The sequence below is a fragment of the Paralichthys olivaceus genome, chromosome 4, assembly GCF_024713975.1.
Source record: "Paralichthys olivaceus isolate ysfri-2021 chromosome 4, ASM2471397v2, whole genome shotgun sequence".
Taxonomy (NCBI): Eukaryota; Metazoa; Chordata; class Actinopteri; order Pleuronectiformes; family Paralichthyidae; genus Paralichthys; species Paralichthys olivaceus.
Genome location: NC_091096.1, coordinates 4141328 through 4155264, shown reverse-complemented (window position 1 = coordinate 4155264; position 13937 = coordinate 4141328). Strand labels below are relative to the sequence as shown.

General features: G+C 42.0%; 2 protein-coding genes and 1 long non-coding RNA gene across 3 annotated transcripts; 2 read left to right on the top strand and 1 right to left on the bottom strand.

The window, feature by feature from the left end:
* Positions 1-331: 331 nt before the first annotated feature.
* LOC138407437 (uncharacterized) lies at positions 332-2122 on the top strand. Its single transcript, XR_011240844.1, has 2 exons — positions 332-472; positions 1305-2122. It is a non-coding gene; the product is annotated as an uncharacterized lncRNA (long non-coding RNA).
* Positions 2123-2168: 46 nt separating this feature from the next.
* Positions 2169-10126, bottom strand: rnft2 (ring finger protein, transmembrane 2). Its single transcript, XM_020099275.2, has 10 exons — positions 9989-10126; positions 9838-9915; positions 8075-8592; positions 7887-7963; positions 7582-7682; positions 7095-7248; positions 4800-4949; positions 3871-3936; positions 3657-3758; positions 2169-3010 (listed from the first exon to the last, which is right to left on the bottom strand). The coding sequence occupies exons 2-10, from the start codon at positions 9882-9884 to the stop codon at positions 2876-2878; spliced, it is 1350 nt and encodes a 449-aa protein (XP_019954834.1). The 5' UTR covers positions 9885-9915; positions 9989-10126; the 3' UTR covers positions 2169-2875.
* spring1 (SREBF pathway regulator in golgi 1) lies at positions 10108-13771 on the top strand. The gene is made up of 5 exons (XM_020099276.2): positions 10108-10636; positions 11771-11927; positions 12009-12160; positions 12351-12464; positions 13224-13771. Exons 1-5 carry the CDS (start codon positions 10538-10540, stop codon positions 13305-13307), a joined length of 606 nt encoding a protein of 201 aa, XP_019954835.1. The 5' UTR covers positions 10108-10537; the 3' UTR covers positions 13308-13771.
* The last annotated feature ends 166 nt before the right edge of the window (positions 13772-13937 follow it).

Here is a 13937-nt window from a genome sequence, read left to right as displayed (position 1 = left end):
GACACTGTAATGAATAATACAGGAGGGAGAGGGACAGAGAGAAAGGGAGAGAAAGGGGGGGATAGAAACACAGTTGAGGTTTGATGAGAGAGGAGAACGAGGCTTGTTCAGACTGATATTCTGAGAGAGAGACAGAGGAGACAGGATGTGCTGGCTGCCCACAGACCAGCCTCTGCTGCTGCCCGGGCACTGCACCCTCAGCGGCCGCACACCGACGCCCTGCTCGGTGGCGCAGCTGCTGGCGTCGCGCCTGCGGAGGATCGGGGACCAGCTGGAGAAGGGCAGGGCGGCCGGCGGCTGCGGGGACAGAGCCGGGGACAGAGCCGGGGACAGAACCGGGGCGGAGGTGGTTCATGTGTCCGGGCGCGGCCACCTGAGGAGCTTCCTGTGCACGGCCCTGCACCTGACCGTGCTCGTGCTGCTGGTCGCGAGGAGACACCTGTAGAGCGCGAGGCGGCGACAGCAGCAACAGGTGAGTTCAGGGTGTCAGGTCATGACACATATTCATATTAATAATAATAATAATAATAACCAGTCAGTTGGAATTAGGTTTAAATAATTGTGGCTGTGTGAAGTTAATGTATCACTAAAGTGTAGGTTATAAAGAAATTAGAGGCAAATTTGTCAGCTTTAACTTTAAACAGTTTTTTTCAGGGTTGTTGTGTAAGTTGTTTTCAAGGTTATTGGATAAACTGCATGAAATTTGTAGTTAAAAAAAAGCAAAAAAGTTATAAAATACTTAATGTCCATACGACACGCTAATAATGCAAACATTTGAAATTGTGTTATTTAACCTGTTTTGGAAAATTGATAATTGATTTTAATCCATCTATTGTTGCTTAAAAAGGTAGTCCCTCTAAAATCATGCAACATGCAGCACTTTGATGTTTGGCAACTTAAATAAAAAACTTCATGTTGTATTTAACTCCAAACAAAAGATGCAGCAGGTTGGGTTAATAATGCAGATAAATTGCAAACTAAGTTTTGAATAGATTGAATTCACATTTAATGGAATAGTACATGTTTACCTGTTCTGTCCTCACTTTGCTTTCATCACTTTATCTTAAATTACCTCATATGTGCATCTGTTTATAACCATAATAATGGGCAGGTTTCTGTTGGAAGTATATTTTGCATCGTTTTGCTCGAAAGGATGAAAAAAAGTATTTGATTGAATGAAGCTATTTATCCTGTTATAGAAACTAAAAGAGGAATAAGAAACTGATGTGTTTGTTCACACCATTATAAACTTTTTTAGATGATTTATGTCAATTCATTTATATTATATATTGTATCTTATATAGATGGTGCCTTTTGGACCATGCACAAGGAGCGGGCTCACATCATTTGCACTAAAAGCAAAGGGATGCAGGCGGATGCTGTCCAGGAAGATGTGTGCAGTGAATGAAACCCTGGCGGAGGAGGATGAATCGGGTGTTAAACGTTTCAGTGTCTGACACTGAGCATCGCGTGTCATGCACTTACTCAGGTCCAATGTGGAAGCACTAAGAGTCTCATAAGGAGCTGACACACTGAAGCCCTGCAGTCAGTCAGTGAGCTGCACGTCCTGCCCCCTGCGCCTCTCTCCCATTCTGTCATCCTGCAGGTTACAAAACAGTGATGTAATCCTCCCCTGGTAGAGTGGAGGGAAAAGCTTACTAATAGGACTGCTGCGAATGCTTTCTCCCACGGCGTCGATGCATTAACCACGAAAGGGTTTGAACTGATTCAAGTGTATCTAAAGCTAAAATTAGTGCAATGCTGACAATAAATGCACCGAAATAGACCCGAGCTTCATCGTGCACTGTACTTTTTACATAAGCTATACTGTAAGTGCAAATGTAAATAACATGAGACGATGAATGTTTTTATGGGTGTTTTCTACAGTGTTTACATGATGTTATATCCGTTGGGGGCAGTGTTAAGTGGCTTTGATAATAATTGATGATAAAGGACCTGTGCATTGGAAGCTATACTGTTGATGCTGTCTGTGATTTCTGGAAATAAGCTTTCTCTGATATAACATGTAATGTCTTTTATAATGTGTGTGTTATTTATACTTCTTAAATATTTCATATGGATTTTTAAGTAGTTACAAATAATAAAACTCTTTCTGAAATAAGTTCTGAGCTGGTGTCGTTACAGTTAGATAAGAAGTGTGCTTGATACAGCGAGCTAAAGTGCTTTAATTCAAAACAGGTTCACATTATTCTAAAGGAAATGACTCATGTTAAGAGTACCCACAGATGCAGACATGAACACTGATAAATGAAAATGTGAACATATTTGGAAATCACACACCATCTAATGTTCATTACACCTTATCTAAATAACCTCAAGGTTTTTTTTAGCTTCAATCTACAGACAGAACAAATGTTTGATGTTGTTTTCTACTTGCAATATTTTGTGGGACATTTCTCTTTGTTCAAATAAATATCTCTAACCTTTAAATTAAATAGCAAACAAAAAAAATTAAAAAAGAAGGTTTTACAGGCACGATACATACGTGACAAAATCAAAAAGAAAAACAAAAAAATCTGATTGCTGGGATTATTTACATTATCACCACACTCAATCCTGTGTAAAATAAATGTACAACAGAGGCTAAATCAGCATGTACACATAAATGGGACTATTGCCACAACCGCAAAATGGTCAACAGCTTTGTTAATGCATGTGGCACCTAACAGCAGCTTCTTATGAAGCTCAACTTGGCTCCAAGATTAAAAACGACCACATGCAGTGTGTGTTACTCCAATTGTGCTAAAACCTGATTTCAAGAATTACCAAAACAGAGAAACACGACACACCATCTTTAACTTGTGTTGCAGCACAGTTGCATCTTTGCGGGAGCAAATCGTCCTGCGGTCACGGCTCAGTATATCTGGAAGTGAGCCGAGGTGGTGCCGTCCTTCCAGCATCGCATGGTCTCAATGACGGTGGAGCGACACAGCGGACACGTTCTCTCCCGGTCGAACCACAAGCACAGGCACTCCTCACAGAACACGTGCTGCACAAGAACATAAGGGTTCTCTCTAAAAATCTGTCGTAAACGATCTGGCACAGAATATAGACTGTAACTGACTCAGCAGCTGATACTAGAGCTGATTCATTGTTTGGATGCTAAAAATTCCCAAAACGTATCAGTATCAGCGTTTTGTTTGCTGAGATGAAAGTTTCTCTATTACAGAATAAACGAAGAATTTCCCTCTAATTAGTATATTTTTGGTTGTAGTTTATTTATAGTTATTTAAAATAAAGTTTATGTTTGAATAACTAATAACTACACCTGAGGAATCATTGTTCATTACAAAAAATTAAAATCATCGCCAGATATACTGGTATGGGAAAGATTTTACTCCCTAACATTGGTCTCAGTCGGGCTGTAGCTTCTACTGACCTTTGACCTCCTTTTTAAGAAACACTTGAATCGATGGAATCAGAGGAACGAACAAAGGAAAATGTGACTCAACTGCAGCTTTAACAGTTTCTTTCCCTCTCATTTATACTACACCAGCTGAAAAAACTGCAGTGAAAGTACTTCAGCGTGTCTGTGCATCATGGTAAAAATAAAAAACCTCAGAGAACAGTAAGACACTAATTTTCAGCCTACGTTCTTTTAAGAATTCTATCTTCCAGTTTTACCGACTCTTTACCTGACAGAGAAGAGCGACGGGGTCCCTGAAATCAGCCTGACAAATGGCACAGACATCACCCGCCTCGCTGCACTGCTGACTGCCGGCCCTCACTCCATAACTCTGAAAATACAACAACTGACAGTTTAAGAATCAAACATTTATTAAAAACTTTCAATGCAAATTGCGTTTGTTTGTGTGTCCTGAAATGTGGAGAAAACTAAATGAATCTGACCTGGGAGCTGCAAAGCACAGCCAAGGCTTTACATATGGCTGATACACGTCCGCAGATGTCAAAGGACTGCAACACAAAGAAGACAAATCACTTTTTATTGTTATGAGAGCAACATTCCTATTTTAGCTGTTTGTGTTAAGCCTGTATTGATAGACAGAGTTAAGTGTGAAAGAGTGAGAGGGAGGTGGGGAAGACATGCAGCAGAGGGCCGGGTCAGAACCGAACCTGCGGACGCTCCTGGACGACTTAAGCCTCCGTACATCACCTGCTCAACCAGGGTAGCTAATAAACCACAGAATGGTTGCTAAGATATTTCAGTCACGAGCAAAATGTACTTAAACCACAGCAATCACAACATTCCCACACACAAACTCTGTTCACACGAACGAGCTGATCATCCACTGAATCACTGGTGCATTAAAAAAAAAAAAAAAAAAAACCGGACTGCAGTTGTCAACACACTTTACAGAAGCCTCACTGTGTTATTATAATTATTATGTTCATCGTTGCATCATTCAGAGATTCGTTCATCCAAGTTCCACTGAAACTGTTTCTGCTTCCCACACGATGTTGTGACCGACTCGAAACTGACTCATAGATCTAAACGAGGAACCTTAAAGTGGCTGACTTTGCTGTGACCCAGATTGTGGTTTTCCTTATTTTACTGCATTACTTTTGACACGCCACAACCTCCTGCGTGCAAAATCCAGGCCCAAGTGTTTTTTCCGCAGAGCTGATCAACCATTTTTACCATACATTTCAGAAAACGTGCCTATTCTTACTGGAAAAAAATGTAAGACGAAATAACAGATGACCAGATTTTGGCCATTCTGGAACATTTACTCCAACAGTTGTCAGAGAAATTCTCACTAATGGCTTCTTGCCATGTTTCTGGCGAGATAATTGTACCTATATTTTACTGTGATTACCTTGCAGAGGCTGTAGATGATGATGAGCGTGGCTCCCAGGAAGTAGCTGTTAGACGGGTCTTCCCCCATGATGTACTTGTACCACAGCTGGATGGGCACCAGTGCCCTGAACAGCTGGCTCAGGTCCTCGATCAGCAGGTAGAACTTACCCTGGATAAATACACACAATTAGAAACTAGAATGGCTGCTGAGGCCTCTTTAGAAGCTTTAATCAAACTTTGTGTCCATATGCAGATGGGAGTTAAGTGAATGTGCCGACTTAATATTGTACTATTTGTAAAAGCAGTGTCTTTGAAGGAGAAACTACAAAACAGGAAGGAACAAAAAAGGAAGTTTCAAGTTTCAAATAAATGTAAATATATAAACAACGTGTTCTTTCTTTGATCGACTCTAAGTGTCCGAGAAGCAGGAAGAGCGGAACAGCTTCGGGGTACTCCTCTATCTAGTCAAGAGCAGTGCAGTATTAAAAGCTTAAAACAGCACGCCTCCAGCCCAAACATGGCCGCTGTCCAGAGCTCCACAGTTTCACAGCGGTACAGGCAATTTCCCCACTCTGCAAGGGAAACTGGCAGCCGCTCTTTCCACCTGCTACCCAGCGCCCACATTAAACCCAGCCCTGCGGGGGCTCCCTGGCTGCCTTTAAAGGCCCTCCCCTCCCATCCATAATCACAGAGAAGAAATCAACTTCTCGCTAAGACCCGCGATGCCGCAAAGTGCGTTAAGTGATTCGGGACGCTGAAAAAAAAACCAAACAAAACAGAGGCGACCAAAATGAAGGCAAACTTGAATCCCCTTTGGCCTCATGGAATCCCAGCTTGTGTAATGACTTCCTGGATTGCAGCTGACAAAGATTGATGACTGTGGGTAAAGCGCCACGAGCAGCCAGGTTGGTAGGCGAGGAAGACCTCCGCTCGTGGCTAATTCATCTTCCTTATTGTCCCCTCAGCCTCGTATCCCACAGTGCCCATCACGCCCACGCAAAAACAGTCAAATCTAAAGCTTGGACCTAAGCCAGGGAGTTTGAGTAAGCTGCACTTCAGGCCGTGTTTGAGTGGTTTCCTATCTGATCGTTTAATCTCCTCCACCACAGCACAATAACACAACTTTACATTTTCATCTTTACTTTGGGGTTGGGTTGGGGACGTAATTCAGCTTAAAAATGTTGGCTGCAATTTCCATATATGATCAACACAGAAACAACTTGTTTATCCATCCTTTCTTTTTTCTGTTCTCGGGGTCTACAACCATTTTTACACACAGTCGATTTTTGAGGCCAATAGAACAAAATATAAACTGCAGATTAAAAGAAAGAATATCCAGCAATGACATGATTCAAAGACAAGAAGTAAATACGAGCCTATAAAAGGTCATGGAACGTCTGTGTGTGTGGCTGTTTGTGCAGACTCATACTGACTGCAGATGTATGATCATTAGTGTACCACTGGTTGGATGCACTAACGAAGAAGACTGATTGTGACTTCATGGAGTTCAGAATAGACTCTATAAACTAGTAGAGGGCAGTGTTGATGAAATCTGAGACTCCCTAAAACTCAACATGCGTCCTACAGAAGCTATCAAATACTGTGAGTGTGTGTGTGTGTGTGTGTGTGTGTGTGTGTGTGTGTGTAAGAGTGGAGGGTACAGGTAATGGTTGAACTCCAGGGAGGAATGACCTCACCCCTGCAACCCCCTTGAGGGCAAATGAGCTCAGTTGCCGGCTGCCGAGGTTCTGACAGGCCTGTAGGTCTGTTTATCAGTGGAAAATTTAATCCTAATACTTTGTAACCCGTCACTCGCCAAACACACAAACACACACCAGAGCTGTACCTGAATGGAAATCTAAATGAATCTGTACGTGTGTGTGTGTGTGTGTGTGTTTCTGTTGCCTCAGGCCAGAACAATGCAGCGCAGACATGCACAAGCTCACCTAAGGAGGACCATTTAAAACCTTATGAATACAAAACAGCTTCACACTGTGACCCTTCAGCACTTTCTTCACTCTGCGGAGCATTTCATCATAGCTGAGCCAATTTGTTTTTCATAAATTATGAACAAAGTTTCACAACTTTGACTGTGAACTTTTCTGTTACCGAGTTCATTTTTAACCTGAAAAACATCACTATATGAGTCATACCACATTGCATGTTAAAGGGGAAAATCCACAGATTTTTATCTTAGATAGATAGATAGATAGATAGATAGATAGATAGATAGATAGATAGATAGTCTACTTCATAAAAGTCATATTTTCTGTGGATGTGCTCAGGATCAGAGGGATAAATGAGGATTTCTTACCCTGGATTTGAACGCCAGAAGAATCTTGGGCAAAAAGAGAATGAAGCATTTCAGGCTGATGGTGAAATATTTCAGGACAAAGTCAGTGATGCCCACGGCCCAGATCAGGTCGAAGAAGTCAAAGCTGCTGAGGTTGGGCTTGGCAAATATAAGGCTGGAAGAGATTTTTTTTTAAAAAGATCTAAATGATCTGATATTGGAGAATCTGGTGTTTCCACTCAGGGTGGTTGAACAACAAACAGCAAAGCAAATGTTAAACACGAAATGAAAAACTAAAAACGATGGAATTAACACAAAATACTCACAGGACAAGACCAAACAAGAAGAGACAGACTCCCTAAAGGAAATGGAAGTAAAAACAAAATGACTTGCACAAAAGAGAATGAATGGAAAAACGTAATTATGTTGAATCAATCCAAATGATAAGATGGCAAGAAAAGAAAAAAACAAAGCAACAATAAAATCACACTTGTATTTCTGCTTGTACCTGTTGTGCAGCTCCTCGTGACTAAATGTGTAGTAGATGTAGAATATATTCCCTGCAAGGAACATCAAGATCCAAAGAGCAACAAAAACAGAACGTTCCTCCTGGTAAAACAAAACAGAAACATCTTACAATTTATTACTTTGAATTTAAAATTGGAATTTGATGCTATTTTTGCTTTACTGTCTGGTGCGTTACACGAGAGAGCAGTACAGCTACAAGGTTAGAAACTGACCAAATAAACTGGTCAGCTCATTATCAGCAAAAGTCTCGTGAACGTTGAAATATAGCAGTTACAATTTTTTTACCCGTAATGACACCTGGTGCCTGAATGTGGAGTTGGCATAAGCGAATGTACTGGCCATGCCCAAGCACACAGCAATACCTGCAGAGGAGAGAAGCAACATCATCACTAAACCAGGCCTGATGAAATGTGAGTGGTGCACAACTAGACACCTGTAGAAGCACTTGAACTCTGCTCTACGGGCTGGTTTACCGAGCTTATGCTGAAAGCAGACTTTAGCCAGCAGGATGAGGATGAAGGGGAAACCCCTCTGCAGCCAGGTGACCACTGCCTTCAGCTCAGACAGGGCTGGGGCCGGCGTGGACGGGTCTTCCTGGCCCTCCTCCCTGGAGCCATGCCTCTCCGAGCCGGCCGTCGTGGTGGCCTGCTGGAGCAGAGAGGATGTCCTGTGCTGCAGGGGCTGGTGGTGGAAGTGGTGATGGTGGTGGTGATGGTGGTGCGGCGGCGGACGAGGGAGAAAAGGTCCACCCTCAGAGCGGTGGGGGCCCCCTTCTTCTCTGGATGATGCAGTCATCTGGATAAAAACTTCAGGGGGAGAGCCCAGGACTAAGCCGGCTGCCTGGAACTGGGCGGAGGAGACGGAACCGGAGGGAACACCCACAAGGCCAGAGAACATTTGCTGGGGTGAGGCAGCTGAGTCGGGCTTCAGGCAGTCAAAGACACCACCCTCATCAAGGCTGCTCTCTGATCCTAGAGTTTGGCTTCGGCTCCTGAAAGGGGAGAAAAAAGAAATCATCATTAGTCTGGAAGATTTAGGGATTCGCTCCCATTCAGCCACAATGTTGTGTGAAAAAAGAAAATGGAGGCCTTCTCCAATGTCACTCATGACCTCACCACTCGCTCGTGGTAACTTGGTTCCCAATGCAAAGCTTAGAGATGTTATACAGCAGCGGGCGACATCTTCAGGGGGCATTTTTTTTCCATGTGTGATTTCAATATACAGTAAATGTAATTCAGTATTTCCACAGACTGTAACTCCACTTTACACAGTATAAATTAGTTTGTATTCCATTTATATTTCCCTACACTAAAGTATTGCATGTTGCTGATTACTCACTGATGTCTATTTGTCGACTTGCCACTGTAATATTGCACATTTCCGCTTGGTGGGACTAATAAAGGATTATCTGATCTTATCTCAATCTTATCTTAATTCTTGTATCATTCATCCTAAAATATGTCTGAAGCGGATGTTTAAGCCCAACCTGGTCGAGAAACACTTAGCCATCTGACTTGTAGACAATTTAATACAATCATGAACCACTGATTAATAGTTTGTTTTGAAAGGAACTCAATTACACAACCTTTATCCTTATCTTTTTATTGCAGCCTTGTAGTATTCACACTGTTATTGAATACAGTATTTCTATTTTTTATTTCTTACATGTCTTCCTTGTGCTGCTCCGTCAATTGTGAATTTCCTCAATGGATGATCAATACATGTCTTATCCTATATTTTCTTATCCTATCCTATATTATCTTGTCCTATATTTTCTTATCTTATCCTACAGTATATTATCTTATCCTGCAATATATTATCTTATTATCTTATCCTACAGTATATTATCTTGTCCTTTCCCATCTTATCCTATATGATCTTATCCTATCCTATACTATCTTATCCTGAACTATACTATCTTATCCTATCTTATATTATCTTATCCTTTCCTATCCTATCTTATCCTATATTATATTATCCTCTCCTATCGTATCTTATATTATCCTCTCCTACACTATCTTATCTAATCTTGTATTATCTTATCCTATAGTATCTTATCTTATCATATCTTATATTAGCCCTGGAAAAAACCCAATGAGGAAAGCCTCAGCCTGTGAATGTGTGAGAGCAGAGGCTTCATACACTACTCCTTCAGTCGTGAACCCGGTGGAGGTGAATGAGCAGCTGTCCTGTGTGAGGATCATAGACTGTATGGGTGAGGATCCAGCCGACCCACCTTTCAGAGGGCATGCCATCCGTGTTGCTGCTGTGTCTCCTCTGCATGGCACCCCGCTCATCCCCGCACGGTCCGGCCCTGCGAACACAGATCAGCCGTCACCCCTCACGAAGCCGCGCGTGTGTTTCTCACGTGAATCTCTTAATTTCACCTGAATCGTTGGAGCGAATCTTCCTCTTTCTCTCCTCATCGTCGGAACAAGCTCGACTCGTCTGCTCCGGAACACTTCCTGTATGACGTCACCGCGGTGCGCGTGTCTGACCAATCAGCGCCCTCCGTCCCGCCGAACCACTTCCGCGTTGGAAGTGTGTTTTGCTGGAGTTTCGCGTCCGGACGTCACAGCCGCCGAACACCACGACATTTATTTTTCCTTTCCTAACGAAAGCGCGTCACTGGGATCAGTCACAGTCTGTTTGTCTTGTTTTGTAAAATACATTTGATTAATTAGGGGGGGTGGGGGGGTAGAAAGCTAATGCTAACTGACAGCTAGCTAGCAGTTCCAACAAAGCAGGCGTTTGTGATGTTAGCTTAGCTGCTGAGACATGTTTACCACCGCGGAGTAACCCAACCTGCAGCATGGGTTAGCTAGCATGGATGCTATCTGGGTATAAAAACCTCTCGTTAGCTGTCGGATTGAAGCTAACCAGCCTCGGAGGTTGGATGTTCGGGACCGTCAGCATCTCCACAACCAAGCCATGCTATGATGATGGTGCTGCGGCGGCTACTGAGGAAGCGCTGGGTGCTGGGGGTCGTCTTCGGACTGTCTCTCATCTACTTCCTCACCAGCACACTCAAACAGGTAGAGAAGCCTCCCCCATCTCCCCACACCTCCCCACCTCCTGCACCAGCCGGTGATGGAGCTCAGTGCGGAGGAGATCCATCATGATCGCTGCACAACTTTCTCTGTCTTCTAAGATTTTGCAACAAGGGTGTGACAGTGAATATGCAATAACAGGAAGATGGTTGTGTATATATATATATTGCACATGTTGCAGGGAGGTTAACAGTGTGTCAGAGGTGAGGACTTGAATCAGATGTTTACCAGCATGCACCAAGGAAGGGTTTGATTTATGCTGAGTGACATCGATTGGTTATATCTCCCTTAATATAGGTCACAGGGAATTATTCTATCGCTCTTTTCTTGCTCTGATATCCCCAATATAAACTACACTGGCATCCAATAGAGTGCATACCTCCACCAAAGTCCAACAGTTCCCTGTATGTAACAATATTAAAACTCATGAGATCCATTTTTATTTGGATCTGCACAATTTCACACACAATCAGTCTCTTAAACATGCCTGGTTTTTTTCCATTGTTTAAGAAGGTGATACAAATTCCTGAATCTGCCTCCTGACCCTCAATACATCCTTCAACCAAACATTCACCAACCAACCAACCAACCAACAAACAAACGGACAGGGCTGAAACATAATGATAGAATGGGTTCTTCCTTCCAACCCATTTTAAGTTACCCTGCTAAGAAAATACAGACAAAAACAAATCCTCCATGGTGAAAGTAGAGAAAAGTTGAATTGTAGAAAAATCCTAAAATTGGTCCCATTTTGTTTTATAATGACCTAGAAGATTTGGTCTTTGGTTTTTGAGTTGTTGCTGAAATATCATTACTTATCTGAAGTGGAACCCCTACCTCCTCGCAACGCTGTTGAACAGCAGTGATCAGTGCACGATCAGGCACATGCAAAGTACCAATCTACTACTTTGTTGATGGGCTCTGAAGAGTGTCCTCAAAGAAATGTAACTTGTAGAATCATATTTTTAATTATATTTATTCCAAAACTACTCTCCTATTACAGTTTCAATGTTGAACCTTTAAGAAGCAGTGGCCGTTCTTATTTTCTGCTCCTTCAGAACCTTTTTGCCTTTTGTGTTTTGATGACATCTCATGACTTCCCTGTGTGAATTTTTGCAGGAGGAAAGAACCATACGGGACCGCACGCTCTTAGAGGTCCGAGATTCAGACCATCGCATCCCCTGGAAAGTCAGATTCAACCTGGGTAATAGCAGCAGACAGATTACTCAGTGCAGAAACTCAATCCAGGGCAAGACACTGCTCACAGACGAACTTGGTGAGTAACCCATCTGCCTGACATCGAAAGGTAACCAAGCTTTGATCAACGCTGATGCTTATCTGTGTTAATGTTTTGCAGGTTACGTCTGCGAGAGAAAGGAGTTGCTGGTTAACGGCTGCTGCAACGTCAATGCACCCAGCACCAGGCAGTACATTTGTAAAAGCTGCCTGACCAATGGCTGCTGTAGCATCTACGAGTATTGCGTGTCCTGTTGTCTTCAGCCTGATAAGGTATCTGATCCTGTCACATAAAGGATGTTTGGGGGTTTGGTTTGTTAATGCAATCAGATACAGATCAGACAGTTTGAGGGTTTATACAACCAACGATGAGCTGTTAATTCAGGGAGCTGAATAATCGTTTTTCAAAGAAAATTGAAAAAAAAAGATATTTTAAACTTGCCCTGTCTCTTATCTCCTACAGCAACCTCTGCTCGAGCATTTCCTGAATCGTGCAGCTGAAGGTTTCCAGAATCTCTTCACTGCTGTGGAGGATCATTTTGAGCTCTGCCTGGCCAAGTGTCGAACGTCTTCACAAGTATGCGATGAGACAAAAATATTTTAAAATGAGCCACTTTGACCTTCCTAACTTTTCAAAAACTATTTGACAATCATACACAAAAAGACCACCTAGTAAAAACTATATTAACTATAATCAACCATATGTCTCACTTATCTGTTAATAGACAGAGTCCCTTTGCTCGTATGTTATTCATTAACAGACTTTTCACAAGCTGCCATAGAAATAATTTTCTGAATGTTGTTCTCTTTAAAGGTTCACTGTGCAGAATTTAGTGAAATCTAGAGGTGAGGTGTCATGTTGCTGCTGAATTCTTCTCATTTCACCCTCTACTTTCCAACATGAAAGAGAACCCGTGGTGAAAACTCGACAGGTTTTAGTTTGTGCAGTTTGGACGACAGTTAAAAACATTGCGGCCTCAACAGAGAGGACCCCCCCCCCCCCCCCTCCGTCTAAATATAAAGTTTTTAAATATAAAGGTCTCATTCTATGGTAAAGAACAACAATTCATACAATTTAGATCAAACACCCCAGTGAAAACATCACTAGCATTATTTTATATTCAGTTTCTGCCAAAAATCCCTTTAACCTAATTCTTACACTCTGAACCTTTTAAGAGTATTATTTATTGTTGGTTTGCTTTTTCAAAAATCAACCAATATTCAAACATATGCTGTTTTAACTGAGAAATTCTCGAAAGCTCAACAACATTTCCATCTGCTTTGTAACAAATAAAAACTTGTAGTAATTAGTTTAACTTCTTTTTCTGTCATGCAGAGCGTTCAACATGAGAACACCTACCGAAACCCTCAAGCAAAGTACTGCTACGGAGAGAGTCCGCCAGAGCTTCTTCCCGTGTGAGCATCTCCTCCGGATTGAAGGACTCACTGGAAGAGCAGTGGGCCGATGAAGCCTCCGGGTTGGAGGAACCTAAGGCTGCTTGGAGCAGAGACTCTCTACACATGAACAGCTGTCTTGGATAATTTTGCATCATAGTGACAAAGGAAGGAAGACATCTGAGACCAGCTTCAAAAAAAAATGGACAAAGTCTATATGTGATTTGATTATTTACACTTCATAAGTGCATAGAATGCTTCATACATTCATCCGTGATGATCATCAGGTTGTTATAGCAGGCAGCTCATCCATCAGGACTAGCTTCAAACCAGTTCACGTCATCAAGTAGCTTCATTTTAAACGGGGAACATTAAACAGCTGTTTAAATGTTTTGTTGAGTATTTTCAAACGGCAGAGAATGTGTCATTAGGTCTGTATAGTGCATGCGTATGGAACGGCTATTTAATAAAAGTGACTGTGAAATAAAATCACTTAGGTTAATATTATGGTTTTTATGACATAAATTCAGTTGGACACTGGGGTCGTTTGTAGTTTATAGCATAGCATAATTAATTGAATCCAAAATTATCGGAAGAATGAAACCTTGATCAAATATCAGTCTTGAGAAAAATGTGACGGGTACTTTACCGTTAT